We start from the raw sequence: 26,792 nt of genomic DNA, 5'->3' as shown, positions 1-26,792 counted from the left end.
TTTCGTTAATTTAGGCACGTTAAAATTGTCATATCGATTTCAAACTTTGCATGGTGATCCCTGTAGTAGTTATGTACAAATTAGAAAGCGTTACAACTCTATAAGCGTTACCAGAATGTCCAGACGTTCATTTTCAATGTGTTGATTTTTTCACTTCTTTAACAAAAAATTTTTATATGTACAATATTTTATAAGTGAAGCAACCTTATAATCAAGTCCTATAAATGTATGTATGTCCTTAAACATTATCCTGCATCAAGTAATTTTTCAACAAATTTACTTACAATTTTGCTTCGACTCTTATACATTTATATTCTGATTATTCAGTTCTGACACTATACAAGTGTTGATGCACTTTTGTCCTACCGTTTTGTCCTACTATTAATGTCGCGCATCTGACATAGAAGCAGTAGGAACTATTTTTAAAGTCTTTTGTCTTGTAGCGGTGTTAAGCAACGTTCGCAGGGGTAAAAATTAGATTTTAATCCAATATCCATATTTAGAATATCCAATGTTAAAAGTTTGTATGGTATTGTACATATATTCGAATTCAATATTGAATTGCAATCCCTAATTTCAAGGCTAGATTTGCCAAATATTTTACACCTCGAAATCTGACAAAAAAAATTATACAGCCATTTTTATTAATTAATTTTGGTTTTGTTTTGCTTTTTAGATAAGCTCTGCACCAAACAAATGGACACCCACCTTAAAAGGTGAGTAGGAGGGTAGGTAGGAGCTTTAGTGGGGTATAATACAGACAACAAGAGTGTAGTAATTTTATTGTCAGGGGGATGATAGGGGTTTAGGGATGGATAACTAGAGGGGGTGTATCCAATGGCGTCCAAGCTTTTTCATTTGGGGGGAGGGGGGATTCAAAATTCAAACTTTTGGGGGTGCCTATTGCAACCCCAAATTCATTTGTCGAGGCTTGGTGAGGGGTAATCATCCCTTTACCCATCCACCCCCCTTTGGAAGTTCTTGGGTGTATCTACACCCCTTCTTTACGCCTCTGCCATAATGGAACTTCTCCATTGGTTAGAAATGCTCCTAGTAGTATAAGCATACTTTTATGATTCGATAATAATATTGGGTATAGTTCCTTACGTTGCAACGCCTCTTAAGGGGCGTTGGGTAGTATTTTCACAGTAGCTTTTCTCCTATTTCTAGCCACTGCGGGGCCATTTGTCTAACCCTGCGGGGCAATCACCTAACCCAACTTAACGTAACCTAAAATAACCTACCAAAAGCTACTGTGAAAATACGACGAAACGCCCCTTAAGAGGCGTTGCCACGTAAGAAACTCTACCCATAGTATTTCTGTGCTTCTGTATAAACACTTTCAAATATGATATCCTAACCAAATATGTAAATATGTTTATCTATTGTTTGTCAGCATAGCAAGGGAGAGGACAATGGCGTTCAAACTATAGCCCTTCGCCTCCACTCCCACCCCCCCCCCCTATATAGCATACACTCACACACAGTTAAAGTACCTATAGCATAAAACTTTTTTTCCAATAAGTTTTTTTTACCATCATCCTTACTAAGCTTTTATAATTTGCACTTAAATCAGGGGATTCAAACCCCCCCGCCGCGCCCCCCCCCCCTCTCTAAATGAATAAATTGAAAATAGGGAATGCAACTTATTTTATATGACTAACCCCAACGGGGTTACTAAATTCTGCGGGGTTATCCAGTATCCAACCAAATTTACCCCACTCTGTTATTTTCAATTGGGAGGATTTCAGTGATCAACAAGGTAATTTGAGGAAAATTAAGTTTTTCTTTTTGCTTTTTTTGTAATTATGTTTTTAAAATAAGATATTTTACGAAAGACAGAATTCCTTTAATTGTATTTTCTTTTTTTTACTATTCTAAACAAAGATTTTAAAAAGGCTTTTGACAAATACCCTTAGTATTTTATTGAAGAAAAATATATTTTCAATTTGACGCAAATTAACAAAATATATGTACGGGGGTAAAAGTAAATGTTCTAAAGCTCAAGGTATTCAAAAGAATGATATTGTAATTTTTTCATTTTAATTATAACCTCTTATTAAAGGAAGCCTGCAAGAAATACCACGCTTTAACTGCTGAAAGACTGCCACAAGTAGACCCAATACCCCAAATTTGAAGCCTTCAGCTTCTATAACAAAAAAGTTCTAGGCATTTTAAAATGACATTTTATGTACCATGAAAATTTTGAAAAAAGTTTAATGCTAATGTTAGAAATTTTGAAATTAAACTACGTGGTCTAGAAACAAAATTATAAGCTTATTTTTGTCATAAATTTAGATTGCCAGTAACTAATTATATTTTTACAATAAAAATACCCATTTTTAGTCAAAATCATTAAAAAAAAATAAGTTTAACTTGCGTTGTACCGAGTATACTGTAGCCAATCAGAAGGCCGAATCAGCTAAGCAACCAATCACAGCTGAGCTTGTATTAGTTTACCCCTTTGTTTCTGCTATGATTTTCGTTTAAAAATACAATTTTAATCGAATTTTGACTATGAAATGTAGTGTTTTTATTATAAAAATGTAATCAGTTACAGGCAATCTAAGTTTCTGACAAAGATAAGGTTATAATTTTTTGTCTAGGCGACGTAATTTAATATTGTTTTTTTCTTTTATGAGCATTGGAAATCTTTCAAATCTTTTTTGTTATTGAAGCTGAAGGCTTTAAATTTTGGGTATTGGGTCTACTTGTGGCAGTCTTTTAGCAGTTAAAGCGTGGTATTTCTTGCAGGCGTTCTTTAATATATGTTTTTACAGAATATTTTTTTCTAAAAAAAAATAGATAATCGTCAATGTAAATGATTTGTTGTACTCACGATAAAAGCCAAGGAATAGCCAACAAACGAAATAAATCTAAAATAATATTGTTAAAAATCGCCTTTACTACGATGTGTTGCCACTCAAAAACACGAGAGAAAAAAATAATCTGAAATTATCAAATTTAGTTGAATTAATTTAGTTGTTGGATACAGCTGAGCTGGATCTTTAAATCATTTTAGTGGTGAGCCAGATCGAGGTGAGCCAACTTTCCACCAATGAGAGCACAGCATTTTATGAAATGCCGCGCTGTGATTGGCTGAAATTCGGCGCACCCCGATCTAGCTCACCACTAAAATTATTCAAAGATCCAGCTCTGAAATTATCAAATTTATTTGAATTAATTCAGTTGTTGGACACACAGCTGATAAATATTTATGCACAAGGTACTAGATAAACAAATGCTTACATACTTATTTGCTTGGACATTTTAATAATGTGTTTTAACAAAGAATGACGTTCATTGCATTCAACTAAAGTTTACCCTTGATGAGTGGCGTGCTACAGGGATCTATAGAATTAAGACAATGGCTGTACATCTCCAATGTTGATACACAAAATAACCCCTTATGTAGATTAAAATTAGTGGTTGAAACGTTTGAACAGTCAACTTAAAGCATCAACCAATCAAAATTTGACAATGTCCTTAAAGTTGTTGAGCCAACGAATAAGAAAAAATAATCTTTTGGAACCAGTGATATAAACAGCCCAATGTCCCCTACAACCCTGGGTGTGCTAGTACACCTTCTCCGTGTTTTAGTATTCATTTTTGAAAATAAGGAACGTTATTAACTTATTAGTTACTAGCGGCTACGCCCCTAGAAGCCTCTAGGGGCACTTAATGTAGGAGGGGGAAAAGTCGACCTCATCTCATTTTAAATTTGAGATAAAAAGAGTAAAAAAATATTTTTTGGGGGGGAGGGGGGTGAAGACACCCTCCCTAAAAATAGTTTAAAACCTTCCCAGGACCTATAAGAAGCTTCACTGTAAAGGAGAACAATATCAGTTCAGCGGTTAGCGAGATCCTTCGGGACAAACAAAAAACGCTTACTACTTTATATTATAGGATAAAGCGTGTGTAAAAAAAAACAATCACACATAATTTTCATTAAAACCCCAATCCTAGCCTTTTAAGTATAACAAAAAGACAAGGGGGTAAAGGTGTTTGTATCCATAGAAATAATCATAAAACCAGAACAAATTCAAAGCTTGCTTGAAAAGTAACCTTTAAGAATACACAACTACTTATATAGCACAGCATTGTATGAAGAATCTTACAAAGAAAATTATATCGGACAAAGGATTTCAAACCTTCACTTCATGTCATGTCAAGTATATCAACAACATTTAATTGTCAAATTTGTACAATTTGTACAGTCTTATCAACACTAAATCGCACTATTGTACTTCCCAGTACTTAATTTTAACTTACAGTGCAGTACAATTATGTACATTATGTACTGTCCTGAACTGTATGTAACTTGTAACTTTTTTGCAAGATTTGTACAGATTGCACATTACATTAATTATTATGCATTTCTTATAATGCTACAAATGTTTCCAAGATTTGTATAAAGTGTACTGTAAAGCAGATAAATTAAAGGGATAGTTGCACATTATAAGTTACAAGAAAAACGTCTAGCATATTAAGGGGGGGGGGGGTTAATGCAACCATCTTTCCAAGTTGGAAAAGTAATGGCTAACAGCTGACACCTCAGTCGTTTTGGCATTTTTTGGATATCTATATTGCAAATTAGTCACGAAACCTATCTCCACATAATACTCTTTTCCACTCCAAAACGCTATCAAACGGTTCTAGAGGGTAGCTGTTGGTACTAGAAGTTTTAAAAATGGTTATTGCTATCATTTAACATGAATAAAACCAAAAATATGTTTTTAAAAGCTGATTCCTACATAATTAATGATGAATTTACACTGAAAATAGGCAAAAAACAGCTAAACGGTAGAGCCGCCAGTCGTTACTTTTCGTTCCAATTTAGGGAAAATAGACCTACCAAGGATTTCTCATGCAAAAGTTCAGATCGAAATTTCGAATTCTAAGTGCCATTTGCTCACTGATTACAAGATGGTTGCATCAACCCCCCCTCCCTTTTTATATTACAAAAAGTATTTAACTATTAGGCCCCACTTAAATAGCGGGAATGATGTTTTTTTTGTGAAATAAGACAGTCATATAAGTTATCATAAAAATGTGATTTTTATGTCTTGATATTTTTAAAACTACATGGTAGAAAATTAAAATTCTTTCAAATATATGCCCATCGGATGTAAATTAAACAATTGTACTGCAAAAAAATATGCAGTTCACTAAATTCAAGTTTAAATGCATTTCGTGCAACTACCCCTTTGTTTTTAATATTTGTGCAACTTGTACTGTCCAGGGATAAGGGATAGGAAACCTGGCCATTAATTAGGTCCCGGCCTAGATTCTAAAGGGATATTGCAACTATTACAAATTACTATCAAACTGGCGGATGCTCCCAAGTAAATATCGCTCTAAACCAATAAGAATCGGCCTGTTTTTAACAACCAATCACCAATTGGCGAAAATTTTAGAAGCAGACAATTATAGAAAAATTAATGATTTCGTCTGCTAATAAAAAATAAATATAAATGGTGTTAGATCACATTTGCTTAATTATTAAATCTGCTTAGAGTTTAACATTAAAAAAGGGCCATACAGAAAAAACAAAAATAACGGGATTATTTTTTGGAAAGAAGGTAGCTACGAATTTTCATTTGATAGTTTATAAATTAGATGTTGTATTTTGAATTTTAAAAATTTAATACGGAATTGATACAACACCTAAACCCTAATATATGTACAATACAACACAGTACAAATCTATCACTAATTAATAGTATCCAAAGAACTTGATAGAATGTTACCCAAGTGCATATTAATTTATTTATTTTGAATTTTAATTAGCAATGAAATTTTCAAATAAAATTTTTACTCATTAATAAAAATGCAAATAATACAAACTAAAATCTGTCTGAGGGAAACCCAACGATAGCTTTCTGACAGTTCAAATTACCAAAGTAAAAGATAAAAAAATTTTGGGAGAGAAAAAACTTCATTTTAACAAAAGCCATTAATATATAGGTTTATAAAAAGTTATGTTTTTTACTTTAAACTAGCTACCTGAATTTGATTCTATTCTTTATCTACACACACACACACAGCTTATTTATTAGCGTTTTATACGAACCAATGCGCCATCCCAAAACTGGTTTATTAGGCTAGAAATAGGCCTAGGCTTGAAATAGGCCTGAAATAATATTTTCCTACGTTTCCCATCCCTTATCCCTGGTACTGTCAAGTAAGAATGAAAGAAATGAAAGATTAGATAGCAGCAACTCTTTTTTTAGCTTTTGTTAACTTTTAGTCAAATCACTTTTGACTTTATTTTATTTGTCATTTTGTGTTTTTTTAACAGTAACTGTAATTTTCATTATACTTGTAATCTAATTATTTATTTCAGAACTTGTCTAAATTGATATCTTTTATTTCTGTAACACAATTTCATGTTCTTTTCTTTATCTTTATCTTTATAAAAGCTGCTGCACCCCTTGCATGTATTTAAAGTATTTAGAATATTACATAAAAAAAGCCTGATACCATCCCAAGGCTTATAATAATAAAATAGCAAAAACCATCCCGGTACCTATGTGAAGCTTCAAAACAGGAGATATCAATCAATTTTGTAGTTATCAAAATCTTTAGCTTACTTCTTTATACAATATAATGGAGGAAATCAAATCTGAGAATGAATATTGTAAATGTATATCAAAGTACAACCATAACAAAACTTGAAGTTAGTCGCTGGTCATCTTTTAAGCAGCATAGAACAAATTCACCAATTCTTGGTATTTAAATTTTATATTTGCTTTCAATTTGTTAAGAGTTTAGGTAATGTAGTTATTTGTTGCATCGTATTATAAACATTGATCCGCAGATAGTAAAATGAAAAAATTATAAGAAGATATGATAAATAAAAAAATTTGAAAATTTGGAAATTGTATGTCTGTCTGAAATCATCCAGTTATTTTTTTTTCCTCTTTTTTGCTTTTTTATTCCTAAACATTTTGTCTGAAAATAACACATAATCTTTGTTCATTTTTACTTTTTGTGCTCAGTTAATTATGGATGTAGTCATTCTTATTTGATATACTTTAACTTTAATTATTTGATCAGTACTGTAGCTACTATATGATTAGACAGATATGCCCCTAGAGGCCTTTAGAGGTGGTTACGTCGAATCCAACTTTTCAATTATTACTCCCAAAAGGGTGGCGGTATCCTCCCTCAAAAAAGCTTAACTTTAAAGAAGGACCATATACGTAGACAGGTTAGCGAGATTATAAGCAACTGACAGACAAAAATCTTTGTCATAATATAATCAATGAACGTAATTTAGCTGTTTTAGAATTCCTAATGTAACTTGTAAAGAACACTTGAATTTAAATGTAGTCCCTTCAGGTGAAGATATTTTAAAGAATACATTCATATGTAACTGGAACATGGCAGTACATATAAAGGGTGTTAAAAAAAACCAATCGCTCACAATTTGAACCACCATAAGAACTGTCTATTTCTAGTTCTTGATGTTTGCCAGGTCTTTTATTTTGGTGCCAAATTAGCTAAGATTGTGTTAGAAACCTTGTTTAGGTGTCTATAGAAAGGTCTTTACATACCCCATCAAAAACTCCAAACATTATTGGGTCTATCTACAAGATTTTAATTACTTAAGACGGTATGTTCTTTTTTTAATAAGACAATTTTGTCTTAAAAATATGCACTTTCGGCGTAGGGTAAATTTCTCTGCAAGAGCTAGGTCTTAAGCTCTAGTACTCTGGAAAGGTGAGTAGATTCAAAATTATTTTCTCATTGTGATTGTTTGGGCATGAAATGTATAATTTGTATTAGCTTTGGACCAAATCTGTATGGTTTATATTGAAAAAAGTGAAGCGATTGGTTTTTTTTCAACACCCTTTCTATCATATTTGGTGTCTAAAAAGATCGTCTACTGTAAATCTTTTATAAACAGTTTTTAAATCGATGCTGTTTTTTTGTGAAATAAATTTAAGTTATTATTGTTTACTGCAGAAACACCTGCGGGCAACTTTTATCCAGCGGGGCTCTATTAACTCCATTTTATCCTTACCATAAGTATGAATCAAAATTACCGTTTTCTAGTTAAAATGGAATTATCAAAAGTTTTTTCGTATAAATCAAGACTCCCGAGGGGTAAAACAATGGACAATAAATTGATGTACATCCCCAATGATGATAACTAAGCAGAAGCATACCCCTTGTGTAGATCAATATCATAAGTGAATAGTTATTGCTATTGTTTACCATCCAATCAAGATTCGTAAAAGGTACCAAAAGTTTTAAATCCAACGAATGAATGTCTAAGGTCCAACCCCTATCCTACCTCCCTTCTTTATTTAAACCCTGTATTCACACTTCTAGTCCTTAACTAACCTAACCAAAGTTAAGATATTATACAAAGTTAGTTAGTGGTCCAGATTGGGTTAAAGTGAAATTGCCTAAATTTTTCCCGCCTTCTGGCATAGCAATGATATCTTGGATTTAAACCTGGCATGGCATTCAAATAAATACTAAATAAAGAAGCAAAAGGGATATGGAATGGATAGCTCTAGTAGTTTTCTCATAAAATTTTAGCTTAGCTATTTATATAAATTAGAAGTATGTCTGTCCGTCTGTCATATCTTTATTTTTGTTGAAGTTTTGCCAAAACATTTAACCCTTGGAATGCGTAAATGCGATTCAATTTACGCTTCAAGCATGGGACTTAAAAATCTTTCATAAATTAAGCTTTTAAAAGAAAGAAAATAGAGAAAAGAATTTTGGGGCATTTAAGAAAAATAGATAATAACAAGGAGAAATAATCACGAAACCTCAAGTATTTTTTTTTTAATTTACATTTTGTATCATAACTGACAGAACAAAGTAAATTACATACAGGATGTTCATCTTCACACAAAATCAGCCTTCTATCTTAAGTAGCAGCTGAGAAAATCATATTTCCCACATATCGTTACGGACTGACTGACGGATGAAAATACTAAGTAAATTGTAAAGTAGTTTCGCTACTAAAAACCTGCATATAATCTATACAAATCTTCACCATAGAAAAAAACAACATGAGATTTCATTGTATCTGAAAATTATCTGTAAACAAGGATGACAACATCCATAAAAACGAAGCACTGAAACGGTAAGACGGACATTATCACTTGTAATTTGTCAGAACTGAATAATCATAATGTATAAGATTCGAAGTTAAATTGTAAGTAAGTTTGTTGAAAAACTGATTGATACAGGTTAATGTTTATGGACATACTTACATTTTTAGGACTTGATTATAGAGTTGCTTCGCGTATAATATTGTACTTTGTTGTCCCAGGAATCAGTATACCAAAAATCAGATCAATCAGATAATTAGATCACACAAAAGTTTGTTGTTGAAAATTTTTAAAAATCCACATGTTTAAAATGGACGCACGGACATTCTTGTAATGATTATAGAATTGCTACGCTTTCTAAATCGTACCCAACTACTACATGAATCACCATACAAAGTTTGAAATCGATAGGACAATTCTAACATGCCTAAAATAATGAAAAAAGCTATCCGTTACAGACGTACGTACGGACGGACGGACCGACCCTAATTATAGAAAAGCTTCACTTTTAAAAAGACTGAGGCAAAATGAAACGAATAGGAAAATGTTGTAATAAATATATATTTGGGACCCATTAGAAGTAATCAGCAAATCAAATTGCCAATAAAATTAAGCCAAAATATTTCTTTTTTTCCTTCTTCATAATACAACCTTGCCAAACTAAATTGTATTATTCTCTTATTTGTGAATAGACTAGCGGTTACGACCCAAGCATCAAGGGGATACTTATTGGAAGAGACAGAGAGAAGCTATATAATATTAAAACCTTTCTAAGACTCAAATCTGAAAATAAAATAGCCTAAAACCAAAACCATCCCTGGACCGATGTAAAGAACCCAATCGATTCAGTAGATCTTCAGACTAAATTCATCTTTTTTTTTAATATCTGCGGAAAGCAGTCTATAAAAAAAACTATTGTGTGTTAATTATGATAAAATATTTCTGGCAAGATGGTAGAAAACCAGGAATTTAAAAGGATTGGACAATTGTCGATAAATTAATGTACATCCCCAATGATAATACAATAAATTACCCCTTCTATAGATTACAATTAGTGGCTGAAACTTAAATAAACAAATCAATCAAAGTTCTATAAAATTATTCAAAGTTGTTATGTCAATGAACAAGAAAACGTTGTTATAAAACTTTGGGGACTATTGTGATAAAAATAAAAATGTCTCCTCCCTCCCTGTAGGAAGACAGACATTCTTAAAAGCGAGGCTTTTCTATAATAAGGGTCAGTCAGTCAGTCCGTCCAAACGCCACAAACAGTTAGCTCTTTTGGTTAATTTAAACAGGTTAGAATTGTCCTATCGAGTTCAAACTTTGCATGGTGATTCCTGTTGTAGTTAGGTACGATTTAGAAAGCGTAGCAACTCTATAATCGTTACCAGAATGTTCGTAATTAAGTCCATTTTAAACATGTTGACTTTTAATTTTTTAAAAACAAATTTTTATGTGATAAAATTATTCGATTGATCTGATTTTTGGAATACTAATTCCTAGGACGACAAAGTACATCTTAAAAAACGAAGAATCTCTATAATCATTCATAAAAATGTAGGTATGTCCTTTAACAATATTCTGTATTTAATCAATTTTTTACAAAATTTACTTTCTGACACTCTACACTGTTCGTTTGTCCTACCGTTTCAGAGCTTCGCTTTAATGGACGTTGTCATCCTTGTTATCTTATCTTTTACTTTCCACATTAATGAACCCTTTCACTTTTTCATTTAATTATCGCAGATTTAATTTCTGTTACAAGAAAATCATATAGAATAAAAAGATAGGATGTCTTTCTAACTGTATAGATTATTAGCGGCTACGCCCCTACAGGCCTTTAGGGGAACTTGAGAAGAGGGAAGTTGAATTCCAACGGCCAACTTTTAAAAAAAGTTGAAAAAAATGTGCGATTTCTAGGTTGCGTTCAAGTCTCTACGAATATTTAAAATTTGATCGATTTTTTGTGATTTCTCTTAGGAGGGTGGTTGTACCATCCCCCAAAATAGTTATAAACCTTCCCGGGATCTATAAGAAGCTCCCCTGTTAAGGAGAACCCAATCGGTTCAGCGGTTAGCGAGATCCTTCGGTACAGACAGACAAACACACATCCTTTTTCTTTATTTTAAGGATATGTGAGTCCGCTAAAATCACGTAAATAGATGGACTTATCGTTCCAAAATTGTTATTGAATGAATTATTTGGTCCAGGGAAAGACTTTTTTTAAACAACAAAATAAGGTGAATAAAAATAGGGGTTATATACCACATCTCGGGGTCGAAGGCCTTAGAGATTAAGTCTATGATAATTTTTTTAAAAAGTAAGAATTTTTTATGCTTATGAATTTTTAAATATCATTTAATTTAACCTATGTGATACTAGAGGCCTAACAATTGTAAATATCATTACTATGATAAGCAAGTGACACCAATAGACAGAGAAAAGGGCATTCAATAATTGTTATCTCATATCTTCATAATAAACTTCAATAACAAAGGCATTTCGCATTCAATAACACGTCTTAATCGTAATTCCATTTTTCTGTATATCAGCGCCTACCCTTCATGTTTTGGATATAGTCCCTTTGATGGCAACGCTACTTAAGGGGCGATTCTTCGTATTTTTCACAGTAGCTTTTCTCCCATTTCTAGCCCCTGCGGGGGGCTCTAACCCAGAGGGGCCAATTCCCTAACTCTTCGGGAGACAATCACCTAACACAACATAACCTAAATTAACCGAAAATAACTTATTAAAAGCCATTTTAAAAATACGACGAATCGCCCTTTAAGGGGCGTTGCCACGAAAGGGACTATACCCCATGTTTTTAGTACACTTATGTAATAATGTATTTTTTAAGTAAAATCCCATAACCTTGTTACTTGTGTCAATGAGAATAATGGAGAAAACTGGGAGTCCACTGTCTTACAAAACTGCTACAAATTTATATAAACTACTAGCGGCTTTTCCCCTAGCCTCTAGGGGCTTTGCCCCAAGAGGTATAATTACATCTTTTATTACCTTGAGATGCCCCCCTTCCACCACTATTTTAAATAATTTTTTAAAAAATTGTGGGGAATTTTTTGTTTTTTGGGGGGTTGGGGGTGTCCTACCCCCCAAGAAAATAGCCTAAAACCACCACAGGACCAGTAGGTATATTCCCTGAAGAGTAGAATCCGTTCCGTTCAGTGGTTACCGAGATCTTAAGGGACAGACGGACGGATGGACAGACATCATTCTACTTTGTATTATAGATTTTTTTGGGGGGGGGAGGGGGGATTAAAAACGAAACCTTTAGTATTTATTCCGACGCACTAAAAAATAGACAATGTACTTCTTTGTTATTTAGATATAATTTAGATTAGGAATAAATGTTAGATAGAAATTTTAATTTTAATGTTTTAATCACTTACTAAAGATGGTCACAACTGACCTTTTTTTATTTTAAGCCAACATTTTCTGTATTTAGTTTCGGTCGAATCCACACATACGGATTGCTCTGATTGTTAAAAGCAAAGCTTTTCTATAATTAGGGTGGCTAATCACGCAGTGCAATCGTCGTAAGGTGATAGGTTCGACTCTCGGGCTTACACCGCGCCATAACTAAAGACGTTAAAAAGGGTTCCTACTGCTGCTATGTCAAGTGTGCGACATAAATAGTAAGAACAGGGGGAATGTTTTGGCCCAAAAACAGGCGAAACTCACTACCATGCACAGTTAGGACTTCTAAGACAAAGGTTAGGCAATCAAAGGGTTGGTTGTCTCATGGATGTTACTTAACCTAATATCCTTGGGTGTTAGAGTGTCGCATCCCATTACACGTGGATGATGCTCTTCTATAGAGCATTTTATTTTAAGTTATAATTACGGTTTATCTGACCATTAAGTTAGCTTTTATGAATTGTATCATCTTTGTTTCAAAAATGGTTCCACAATTAATTTGAGTCATTTAGACTTTAGAAACGCATTTAATATATATTTCATTTTACACCCTAATGTATGTCAGTTTTTTTTATGTGTCACTAGCGGCTTCGCCCCTAGCCTTCAGGGGTTTTGCCCCAAGAGGGTTGATAAAACCAATTTTTCGTATTTTAGATTTAAAAGAAAAATGAAAAAAAATTTCTTTAAAAAGAATATTTTTTTGGGAGGGGGGTATTTTTCATTTTTTGAGAAAATAGTTATAAACCTTCCCGGGACCTATGAGAAGCTACCCTGTAAAGAAGAGCCCGATCGGTTCAGCGGTTAGCGAGATCCTTCGCTACAAACAAACAAATAGACAAACAAACATCGTTCTACTGTGTATTATAGGTAGTTAAAAATTGTTATTTTACGGTAAAATACTATTATGTCAAACGTATGAAAATTATGGCATTTTTTGTGCGTTCAGTGAAACACCTAAAAGTGCAATACTTAGCAGTTGGTAAATCTTTGCAACTTTTGTTAAGACTTTACCCTTTTCCATACATGAACAATATTAGGACCTAACTTTGTGTACATTTAATTTCAGTAGCATTGCTACTTTATAATAAGAAGATTCTGTAATATTCTGTAATAGCACTTTATACTGTACACCAGCGGCTACGCCCCTTGAGGCTAGGGACGCTTTAGGGAAGTGACTACAATTTGTAAGAAAAAAAATGAAATTAGGTAGTTCATTTTTTGTAGGGAAGAATAATCTTGGGAGGGTGGTTGTAACCTCCCCAGATTAGTATTAAAACTTCCCAGGACCTATGAGAAGCTACACTGTAAAGGAGAACCATATCAGCTCAGCCGTTAGCGGGATACTTCGGGACTTACAAATCCTGTTACTTTTATATAAGGATAGCATCTAAGGGTCGAAAGGCATATTCTAAAATCTTACTTGAATCTTTTTCATTTATACTATAGAATAGTGAGATATAAGGAGCGCCAACTAAAACACAGCGATTCTACACTGCAAGGTAGAGTGCAAAGACAATAACTAATGGCAAAAATATTTAGGAATTAAACGGTTTAATTTTTATTTACCTACCCGCGGAAAACTGTACATATATGATAAATAAACATAGTCTTTATTATATCATATACCAGGCATTTTAGACTTTTAATTAAAAAAATGTACAACTAATTTATTCTTATAGTTGATCATTTTGAAATGTACTTATTGCAGCAAACATATTCTTTGAGATTGTATGTCTGTCTCTTCTGTTGTGTAGTATGTTGTAAACTTTGATAAAGTCCCTGAGAAGGTTTTAAACTGTTTCATCTTTATTTAATTCTTGGGAATGTATTATGGTATTTTCTGCCACCTAGGTGCTAGAAGTGCACTAATTCGTCCTTGTACTCTTAATATAAATGTATATATATTATGTAGTAAACAAGTTTCTATCACTCTTTCTAACATTAAAGAAAATAATTACTGATTAATAGACCATTATAACTTGGCCCAGTTTTCTTGAGAGGCAAAACTTTCTTACATTTAGGGACAACAGTCAAAATCATCCTTTATAATTTGCCAATTATAAAAAGATTTTTGTTACATTAAAGTACTTTTTTTTGAAAGGTCAATTTTATAATCATTACCAAAGGGTCTGTATTTCCATTTAGAACATCTTGCTTTTTATACCATTTTTTGCTAAGGTATTGTTATTTTTAAACCTTATTTCTTTATTGATGATTCTGATAACAATAAGGCTATATTATAATACAATGCATTGTGATCAAGTCGTTGAAACAACCTTATGTACAGAAATGACTACAGAAGGTTGACAAGGATTAGGTGCAAAAATATTCCTGAATTTGAGTTTTTTTGCCCTGCCCCCACATATCCGATTGCTTTTATTGTTAGAGGTCTAAAAATCTTAGATTAATTTAGCAACCCTTATCTTTAAGTCTTATTTTAAGGGTCTTTTACTAAAAGTTCAATTTTATAGATTTTATTCATAATTTTCAAGAAATGATTATCACAAAACTTACCGCTCAATCATTAAGGATTTTAACTTAAAACAATGGTGTATATTACTCTAATCTAAACCCTCTATTGTCAATATGGAACAATTGAGAAAAGTTTGAAACAACGGTGTATATTACTCTAATCTATACACTCTGTTGTCAATATGGAACAATTGTGAAAAGTTTGTAACAATGGTGTATATTACTCTAATCTATACACTCTATTGTCTATATGGAACAATTGAGAAAAGTTTGAAACAATGGTGTATATTACTCTAATTTATACACTTTATTGTCTATATGGAACAATTGAGAAAAGTTTGAAACAATGGTGTATATTACTCTAATCTATACACTCTATTGTCTATATGGAACAATTGAGAAAAGTATGAAACAATGGTGTATATTACTCTAATCTATACACTCTATTGCCATTATGGAACAATTAGGAAAAGTTTGAAACAATGGTGTATATTACTCTAATCTATACACGCTATTGCCATTATGGAACAATTGAGAAAAGTTTGAAACAATGGTGTATATTACTTTAATCTATACACTCTATTGCCAATATGGAACAATTGAGAAAAGTTTGAAACAATGGTGTATATTACTCTAATCTATACACTCTATTGTCAACATGGAACACTTAAGAAAAGTTTGAAACAATGATGTATATTACTCTAACATCTACTCTCTATTGTCAATATGGAACAATTGAGAAAAGTTTGAAACAATGGTGTATATTACTCTAATCTATAAACTCTATTGTCAATATGGAACAATTGAGAAAAGTTTGAAACAATGGTGTAAATTACTCTAATCTATACAATCTATTGTCAATATGGAACAACTAAGAAAAGTTTGAAACAATGATGTATATTACTCTAATCTATACAATCTATTGTCAATATGGAACAACTAAGAAAAGTTTGAAACAATGATGTATATTACTCTAATCTATACAATCTATTGTCAATATGGAAAAATTGAGAAAAGTTGAAACAATGGTGTATATTACTCTAATCTATACACTTTATTGCCAATGTGGAACAATTGAGAAAAGTTTGAAACATTGGTTTATATTACTCTAATCTATACACTCTATTGTCAATATGGAACAATTGAGAAAAGTTTGTAACAATGGTGTATATTACTCTAATCTATACACTCTATTGCCAATATGGAACAATTGAGAAAAGTTTGAAACACTGGGATCAATTTGTAAAGTTTTATTGTTTGATTGTTGAGCATATAATATAGTAGACACTAGCGGCTACGCCCCTAGTGGCTTCTAATAGCTCTGAAAGAAAGGGAATGTGAAGGTGATGTTGACCAATGGCCTAACATTTTTGTTATGATTACTACCGGTATGGTTGAGATATCTAACCTAAAAAAAGGCAATATGTGGCTTTTGATATCTTTTGGAAGAGACAAACGTCTTAACATCCTAATACTTGTATATACAAATTTGAAGTTTATCTCTCTATATTCTAAAGAGAAAAGGGTTGGGCCGAATATCCGGTTTGGTTGGTCATTTTCAATATCGGCCGGATAACGGATATTGAAACTATCCTGATACCAGATATCCGGCATTATAAATCAGCCGGTTATCTGGCTTGATATCCGGTAATTTGCCGGATAGCGGGCCATTTTTAATATCCGGCCCATCCCCAATAGATTAGTGCCTATTGAAAGCAATATTTGTATATTTAGTTAAATTGGGTCAGTTCAGTTAATTGCAGTTCAGTTAGATAGAATAGCAATAATGACAATCTTTAATGTCTAAATGATGCAAATAAAAGTTGTCATAGCTGACAAATTATCGACTTGATGGTATTCTAATAACAATTACTAAATACTAATATTGACAAAATAACCAAACATTTTTACAAGAGTATATAAAATAATACCTCCCCCCCCCAAAAAAAAAAAAAGAGTAAGAAATGTTCATAATTTGAAAAAGTACACCACACACGATTTTAATTATTGTTATTACAAAATATTATTGAAAATAAGTTTAATATTGAGAATTCAATATTAGTTCTAGAAATATTTATACTTTTATGAAATACATTTATCAGTGCTTTTCCTCAAAATGAATATAGAGCACTGAAACGATCGCATCGAGTAATTAAAAATTAATGAGAATTCAATATCACTCCTAGAAATATTTATACTTTTATGAAATACATTTATCAGTGCTTTTCCTCAAAGAGCATATCGAGCACTGAATCGGTCATATCGAGAACTGAAAAATTAGTGGGACGTTTTTTTCTTTTGCCTAACCCTGCGGATGCTATACCTGCCATACACGTACCCATCATGGCTACCCAGTACCCAATATAACCTAACCTTGCATAGAATTAACAAACAAACAAAAAAAATTATAAATTCCCTCCCCCTATCTTATTTTCATTTCAGAAATTAAGGCAACTTGATGGAATAATCTTATTTATTTGTTTCAAGCTCTCAATGCTGCATAGCCTTGGACTTTTTTCTCCTTGTAATCTTCATGAATTATTGCAGGGGGAAAGTTTTACCTCCAGATAATTCAGAGGTCTCATTTTGTGTTTCACAAATAAAGAGATATAGAATTCTTGGTTAGAGGAATGTAGGATTGAATTTAAAAATGACAATAAAAAAAGAACTCAACAGAAAGACAAACATTTTTAGGCGTTATAGACTTTTGATGGTGTATCGTTATGATTTTGTACCTTTTTGTTATAGAATATATGTGGATATTATGACGTCAGTTTAGGTTGCTAGCATGGACATCAATAGGGTAAAGATGGTGAATAAGGGGATTTGTTATTTTGGGCAGCTATAAATTTCACTATATTAAAGTACATGAAAAGTCTGGTGCAACATTCAAGTAATAAAATATCGATTAATGTCGGTTGTCTGTCCCCGGTGTAGTTTTAATGTCAATATTAGAAAACATCCACACAGTCATATTGGAATATTCAATACCGATATGTTGTTTTAATGTCAGCCATTACCTCTATTAATATTTAGGGTTGGGCCGGATATTAAAATGGCCCGATATCCGACAAATTACTGGATAACCGGCCGGATAAACGGATTTACGGCATTATAAATCAGCCGGATATCCGGTATCTGGCTGGGTATTGAATATGACCAGATCTGGCCGGATATTGAAAATGGCCGGATATCCGGCCCAACCCTATTTATATAGCCATACAGTCTTCGTAGATATAGGTAGCCAAAAGGGTGTTCTAAAAACTGCATGTTGATACTATATGAGCCATGACCACTTTTAAAAAAGGAAGCTTTTTATTGTGCCTATACAAAATGACGTCATGCAATACAAATGACCAATGATAGGCCAATGCACAGCCTAAATTACCAAATGACAGGCCAGTATAAATTTTGACTGACCAATCGTAGGCCAATATGATGGCATTTGCTATATGCACTATAAAACGCTTCTTAAGAAATATATTTATTTAACTAGTGGCGTTGAGTATTGCAAGGGGTGTGCGCGAAGCGCAAAAAATTGAACACCTTTCTTTCAAAGTCAACACAAAGTTTCCATGTTCAGTAGGGGATGGATTAAATGAGACAGAATATGAAAGTAGAAAGAGAGAAAAGTTTGGAATGATCATTTAATTTTTGCAAGTAAAATTTCCCCCTGGGGACAAATAAATCTTTTCCTTCTCCGCTATTCCATATCAACAAGGATGACAACATTCATAAAAGAAAAGCTTGACAAATAAGACAGTCAGGACACGACAAAGCTTGGACGTCGTCCTTGGTCGGACAAATGAACATTCAAATTTGAGGGTGATAGTTCTTTCAAGAGTGAAGTAAATGGAATATTTTTGGAAGAACATACTAATTGCACATTAAGACATGATTTTAGAGATGATAAATTTCAATATTATGCTATATAGTTTAAGGAATTCCCATCCAAAAATAATTAAATTATTAAGATTATTATAGTAAAAAGATAGCTAAAAGCTAAAAACACATGTTATAAATTTACGGTACGACTTTCAAATGACAAATATGCATTTGATGAATACCTAATTGTTTATAGGAAAACAGTAAAAGTGTCTGACTATGACGTCAGAAAAAATTAACAACTAACCAATGAGAAGCCGCTATATATTTTACCATTGTGAATACTGGCTTCTCATTGGTTAATTGTTATTTTTTTCTGACGTCATAGTCAGACACTTTTACTGTGGCCGTTTATAGGTTCATAATGCAAAGTGTAGAGTACGATTTTTATATGCCTAGCAATCTGATTCAGACGGACCAACCCTTATTATTGAAAAGCTTCATTTTGGACAATTTATATTCCGAACAGGGACACTACATAACCTGTCTTTTTGGTTGAGCAGCTATTCTATAACTTTATTTTGTCAGTCTCAAAGTCTTACAATAGGTTCCTGGAAAAACGCAGGAGTCCCAAACGTCGGAGTGGACAAATGCAGGAGTGTTAAAATATTAATTTTATTAAGTATTTCTATACAGATTAGGTTAGGTTAAGATATGAATGAATAAATAAGCCCCCCGCAGTGGTTAAGCATTTAAAAAACCTATAAGATGGTCAAAAATAGGTTAGGTTTGGTTAAGTGTCCACTCCGACGTTTGGGACTCCTGCGTTTGTCGTAGGACCTTACAATAGAGTGTGTAGAAGGGATTTAAAAATTGGGGAATGGTCTCTTTCGTGGCAACGCTCCTTAATGGGCGATTCTTCGTTTTTTTCACAGCAGCTTTTCTCCTATATCTAACCCTGTGGGGCAATCACCTAACCCAATATAACCTAACCTAACCTAAAATAACCTATCAAAAGCCATTTTAAAAATACGACGAATCGCTCCTTAATGGGCGTTGCCCAAAATTGTAAAAAAAAATCTCTATAGCTCTTCACTTTTTTCGAATTCATATTTTTCTTGTTTATTAGACTACAGTTGGTTTTGTGCCTAGCCTTAAAGGGCTTTCCCCTTTAGCTTAAAAATGCCTAACCTAAACAATATCATCTCAATAGACAGATAGATTGACAAACACCCTTCAACTTACATCATTTTACATAAATTATCAACTTTTTTAGGGGGGGGGGGGGATTTTAAAAAGTATGAAAACAGTTGTATTTACTTTTATTTGTCAAAAGTCAATAGTCAAAACGTAAAAAAATGTAGTCATATAATGAATTACAATTGTCAATCACAAATACAGATAAACTTGTAAAAATTTTCTCAATTTTAAAAATTTCAGAATTTTTCTTTTAGTAATGATAACTTTTTTGAAATTCCAAAATATATATAAAAAAAGGATTAACTGCAAATAAAATGTTAAAGAAAACAGTGGATATTTATTTTAAGCCTTCTATATGAGTAAAATCAAATAATTTCTTTGTCATATATTGTGTCATTCATCATAGGTCATTTGTCATAAGTCATTTGTCATAAGTCATTTGTCTTAAGTCATTTGTCATAAGTCATTAGTCATAAGTCATTTTTAATAAGTCATTTGTCATATATTGTTGTAATAAGTCATTTGTAAAAATTCATATTTTAAAAGTCATTTATCATAAGTCATGATTCATTTTTCATGAGTCACTTGTCATGATTCATATGTCATGAGTCATTTCTCATGAGTCATTTGTCATTAGTAATTTTTCAAAAACCAATTGTAATTAGTCATTTGTCAAAAATTATTTGTCATGAGTCATTTGTAATGAGTCATTTGTCATAAGTCATTTGCCATAAGTCATTTTTCATAAGTCGTTTGTTGTAAGTCATTTGTCATAAGTCATTTGTCAAAATTCATCTTTTAAAAGTCATTTATCATAAGTATGATTCATTTTTCATGAGTCACTTGTCATGATTCATATTTCATTTGTCATTTCTAATAAGTTATTTGTCATAAGTCATTTGTCATGAGTCATTTGTCATGATTCATTTGTCATGAGTCTTTTGTCATAAATTATTTGTCATTAGTGATTTATCATAAATCAGTTGTAATTAGTTATTTGTCATAAATTATTTTTCATTTGTCATTTGTTATAAGTTATTTGTCATAAGTCATTAATGATAAGTCATTTGTCATTTGTTATTCATCTATTGTCATTTGTATTAGGTCATTCCTAAGTTCTTTGTTCATAGTCAAATATTATAAGATCTTTGTCATAAGTCATTTTTTAGTAGTTATTTGATGAGTTTGATGAAAATGATGTTAACCAAAAATGTTTTTAAAATAAAAAGATCTATTGCAGTTTTTTTAAAATAAAATTCTTAGTTATAAACAGCTCCAACAGTTTGTGCAATAAAATCCAGGTATTCTGTAATTCTGGAATATCCATTAGGATGACCTGTGCCACATCCTGTTGAAGCCCCAAAGCTGACAATACCATACTGTATAACCAGCCCAGGTCTAGTGGTCACCTGTAGGCTACTTCCTGAATCCCCTTGGCAGGTTCCTGTACCATTTGAACCCTAAAAAAAAAGATTTTAACTAAGATGTTTATATGATACAGTGCAGTATGTTAAGAATAATATATTGCAAGAATAGTTATTTCTCGTATCGTATTATAAACGGTTTTCCGCGGATATAGAATGAACAATTATAAGATTAAAACTAGTTTTTTTTTGCCCCGTGGTGCCGAAGGCACCGGCTAAAAAAACTGGTTTTAATCTTATGATTGTACATTTCTATATTCGTAGAAAACTGGATATAATACGATGCCAGACATAGTTTTTTCGTAAGGATGAGAACCGGTTCCTATCCACTGGATTCGAATGAATACGAGAAAACATATTATTTTATGGTTTTATCTTACCTGAGCACACACATTGGTTGCTCTGATGATATCCCCATAACTCTGAGCACAGATATCATTCTTCACTAACTTTACGCTTAACTCATTCGGAACTGGAGAAATAGTTGCACCATTGTCAGTTTTACCCCAGCCAACTGCTACAAACTTACCCTCTGTCAAATCTGAATCCTTTGTGTTTCTTGGTGGCAAACAAACAGGTCTTATCTTGGCAGTATATGATTTGAGAGTTCCTTTGGGTAATTTGATCAGAGCAACATCATTGGAAATCTTCTCAATGTCATAATCAGGATGTTGAACAAATTCCTTGCTCTGCACAATAATTCTTCCCTCCTCCTCGTTGTAAAGATTATGAGCACCAAGGTATACATAGGAGCTATCAGCACCATGTGTACAATGAGCAGCTGTAAGTACCCAATCTTTGTTGACTAAAGTTCCACCACAGAACCATCTACCATTAAAAGATAATCCAACCATCCATGGGTACCTATTCGGAGTAGTCTGAACACCTCCAACAATTCGCACCTGTTCTACAGGAATCCCACAACCTTCTTCTCCATTGAATTCAATCTCTGTTGTTGAAGCTCCATTTGATATGCTATTATCAGGAGGAGGGGTGGTAGTTGTAGTTTCACCAAGAACTTCATATCTACATTGGAACCCTCTGTAGTTCTTCTGAAAACTTGTCCTGAAGTACACTGATAGAAAATTCTCAGAAGATGTCAATGTAAAAGGAGTAAACTTGTTATAATCTCCACAGAGCAGGTAGTATTTTTCCCAGGCCCAGTCAGGAGCAACTAGGACATAGTCATAGTATCCATCATCACAGTTCTGGGTCATTACATCATTGCAGGTCATTGAAATCTTTCCTTCATCAACAGCCTTTAGACATAGAATATCAACCTTTTTTTACTTACTAATTATGAAATCTAATAAAAAAAAATTAAAATTAAAACCTAATTTAATCCTACATAATTTTTTTTGGTCAACTATGATTTTTATGATATTCTTTCCTTAAGCCACCAAACACACTTGATATTAGCTGGATATGGTTCTGGATAGTTGGGAGATCTAATGTATCCAACAGTGCCCACTTTAAGCTTGGTTATGGTAGCTCCACAGTTTACAACACCCCTGTCACTTAGCGGTGACAAGTGAAGGTCTTCTTCTGATCTCAGACTGTATCGGTTATCCTATTTACATAGTATACTCAGAAAAGATCTTAGAATGTATTACAATCAATCGTTATAGATTGCAGGCAAAAACTTTTGACAAAGGGGGATAGGACTTCTGATTAGAAATAAGTGAGGTATATGGTAGATTTAGAAATATCCTCTAAAGTAAAAAAAATCAAGAATAGCATCTAATTAAAAGGTATTAGAAAGCCTAATTGAAATAGTTTTTCAAAAACTTATTGTTTTTGCACAAAATTCACATTTTTTGTCTCAACAATACTATTGTTGTTAATACATATGTAAAAATTAAACCAAGTATACTGTTCCTGAGAATGACTGTGTTGACTTTCAAGCTTAGAAATGGCATCTTCATCAATGTAATTGTAGGCAATAGCATAGTCTCCAAGTTTATTAATATCTTCATGATTTCCCAAAGAACCCAATGGAAACACCCATATGAAAATAATCTTCCAATCCATCCTAAATTAAAACATTGAGTAAAAGGCAGAAATAAATTGAAATTCTTACAGTCCAAAACTTTCCCTGAAATAATTACTGGGTGTTTCAAGAGAAATGTCTTTCTTAAAAACTCATTGTGCAAAGAAAAAAAATATACAAAATGCTTTTTATATTTGGAAAACCTGTTCAAAAATGTACACATTTTTTGCATAACCTTTAAATCCATAAATCTTCCAAATTAAGGCCTTTGTAAAAACAGGTTTTTAAGGTATAAGTTGATGAAATAATCATTTTTAAATATTTGCAACATAAATGCCCCAGAACAGGTTTTCCAAGTATATGAAGAATTTTGTATAATTGTTTTTTTTTCTATGCATAATTAAGTTTTTTAAAAAGACATTTCTCTTAAAACACCCTGTATAACTACCAAAGGATTAATTTGTTGGAGATTAATTAATTGTTCATTATCCTATCTCTGATTTTTGCTATAAGACAAGACAGATGTATTAATGATATATTTAACTTGAATTAATAAGTATCTACACACAAAAATATGTTAATACCTCCTTCTCTGAAGAATGTAGGCTAATTGCAAATAATAATGAGATCTGCCCTATATTTATGCTCTATGAAAGGAAACTCATAGTTTCTTTTTTATTTGCTTACATTATTTTAAGATATTTTCAAGTTTTTTCCTCAGATTGGCATGCTTCGCTTTATGGATATTGACATTCTTTTTTTTAAATAGTATGAGTACCAAGTCCATTTTTAGCAGCTCAATATGAATCAAATATTTATAGAATTGAAATAAGTTTTTAATGGACATTCATGGGCGTACACGTAATGATTTTAATGACTCTAGATGATATTTTTAGAGTAGCAGGTTGTATACCATTTTTAAAAACGAATCTTTTCAGGGTCGGTCCGTCCGTACATCAGTTTCAGTTATCTCTTTTCATTAGTTTAGACATGCTAGAGTTGTCCTATAGATTTCAAACTTTGTATGATAATTCTTATAACAGCTAGGTACGATTTAGAAAGCGTAGCAACTCTATAATCGTTACCAGAAAATCGTTACATTCATTTAAAACGTATTGCTTTATAACTTTTTGACAATAGCTTTTAGTATGATATAGTTATCTTATTCATATAATGTTTGAAATAATGATTCTTAAGACAATATCAGAAGCATAGCATCTTTATAATCAAATCCTAAAAATGAAACAGGTCCTTTTACTTTTCCTGTTTTCATGCAATTTTGCAACAAATTTATGTACTTTTTTGTTTAGATATATCAGAGTTGTAATAACCCAAACTAAAACTACTGACTATCCCTTCATATTAACTAATAACCAATTAAACAACATAATAATAAGATAAAACATTTGTCAGTATAGACAATGTAAAAGAACAAAAACATCCAAACGAAACGCGGCTAAACTGTCTCCAGCATATTTCCATGTTTTTTTTTAAATTAACTTATACAACCAGACTAGTATTTTATTTACTAGATTCTAGTATAAGAACCTATTTATTTATTTCTAGTTTAATGGAAAATAAGGGGCAAATACAAGGTCAAGAACCTTCTAACTACAGCAAAATAGCCTAAAACCTGCCTTGACCCAAATTCATTGAAAATTAAACGACGATTGAATCATTTATTATCTGATTATCTGATAAGAATGAAAATAGAAAAATTTAACTTATAATTAAACCTAGCACATTCACAATTCTTACTTAAAATATAAATAAGTATAGACATTCTGACTGAAATTCTTGATTATAGATTTGCTTCGTTAATAAAACAACTGTTAATATTTTAGCAGACAAAAGTCAAAAGAAAAAATGATTTATAGTATAGACTATTTGACATGTAGAATTGATTATATATTATAATCAAATATTATTATAAACTTGCTAATTCGCACCTAGAGGCTAGGCTTCTAGGTTCTTACTTTATAGGTAGAGCGGGAGATTGCGGTCATGTCAATATTCGAAATAAATAGTTCTAAAATGAAAAGTAACAAGGATGACAACATCCATAAAAGCGAAGCCCTGAAACTGTAGGACAAATGGACATTAACACTTGTATAGTTATTATTATTATTATTACAGGATAATGTTTATTTACATACTTAGATTTTTAGGACTTGATTATAGAGTTGCTTCGCATGCACGCTTTTGATTTTTTTAAATATTTATTCTAAAGACATCTTTGTTGAAATTGAATAATTCAAATATCAATTTCATTGTTATTGATTTTGTTAAAATAAAATAAAGTCATAAAAATTCAACAATGATTCCCCTTTCATTGTTTAGTAATGAATATTAAAGACTTTTTTAAAACCGAAGTTTTTTTAAATTCAGGGTCCGTCCGTCCGCCAGTCCGGCACGGTTAGCTCTTTTCGTTAATTTAGGCATGTTAGAATTATCCTATCAATTTCAAACTTTGCATGGTGATTCCTGTAGTAGTTAGGTACTATCGTGAAAGCGTAAGCAACTTTATAGTCAATACCAAAATGTCCGTTTGTCTATTTTAATGATGTTTATTTTTTACTATTTTTACATCAAATTTTTGAATGTTAGAATTATCTGATTCATCTGGTTTTTGGAATTCTGATTCCTATTACAACAAGGTACAATGTTATATGCGAAGCATCTCTATAATCCTAAAAATGTAAGTATGTCCTAAAACAGTATTATGTAATAAGGCAATTTTGCATCAAATTTATTTACACTCTTGTTTATACTTATCCAATAATAACTGCTTATTCAGTTCTGACACTCTACAAGTGTTAATGTTAGTTTGTCCTTCAATTTCAGAGCTTCGTTTTTATGGATGTAGTCATCCTTGTTTATTAGAACTTAGCTACTATATAATTTATCATTATGTTAGTCTTTGAATACAAAAAGAAAGTTTACCTGAAAATACTGTATAACTGTCTATCTATCTATATCAATAAACCATTTGGTGTTATTTCAATTTTTAAGGAATAATTTTCTATCAAATCAACAACCTTTCCAGCCATTTATTTTGATTTTTTCTCTTAAATAATGTATTCTTCTAAATATCAATCAATCTATATGTTAGAATTTTTATATACTAGAGGCCACTTTCCAGATAAGTTTCAAAAAGAAAAATTTTGGGTATAGTCCCTTTCGTAGCAACGCACCTTCTTCGTATTTTTCACAGTAGCTTTTCTCTTATTTCTAGCCCCTGCGGGGGGCTCTAACCCTGCGGGGCCAATTGCCTAACCCTGTAGGGCAATCACCTAACCAATATAACTTAACCTAACCTAAAAGCACATATCAAAAGCCATTTTAAAAATACGACGAATCGCC

General features: G+C 32.1%; 1 protein-coding gene across 1 annotated transcript; it reads right to left on the bottom strand.

Moving 5' to 3' along the window:
• Positions 1–20,124: 20,124 nt before the first annotated feature.
• On the bottom strand, positions 20,125–22,713 carry LOC145328010 (brachyurin-like). The gene is made up of 2 exons (XM_080171542.1): positions 21,820–22,713; positions 20,125–21,475 (listed from the first exon to the last, which is right to left on the bottom strand). The coding sequence occupies exons 1-2, from the start codon at positions 22,672–22,674 to the stop codon at positions 21,275–21,277; spliced, it is 1,056 nt and encodes a 351-aa protein (XP_080027668.1). The 5' UTR covers positions 22,675–22,713; the 3' UTR covers positions 20,125–21,274.
• Between the last annotated feature and the right edge of the window lie 4,079 nt (positions 22,714–26,792).

Source organism: Acartia tonsa, chromosome 9, assembly GCF_053477335.1.
Source record: "Acartia tonsa isolate MP-2025a chromosome 9, ASM5347733v1, whole genome shotgun sequence".
Lineage (NCBI taxonomy): Eukaryota > Metazoa > Arthropoda > Copepoda > Calanoida > Acartiidae > Acartia > Acartia tonsa.
Note: the sequence above shows the minus strand (reverse complement) of the source record. Positions and strands in the feature narration are given on the sequence as shown.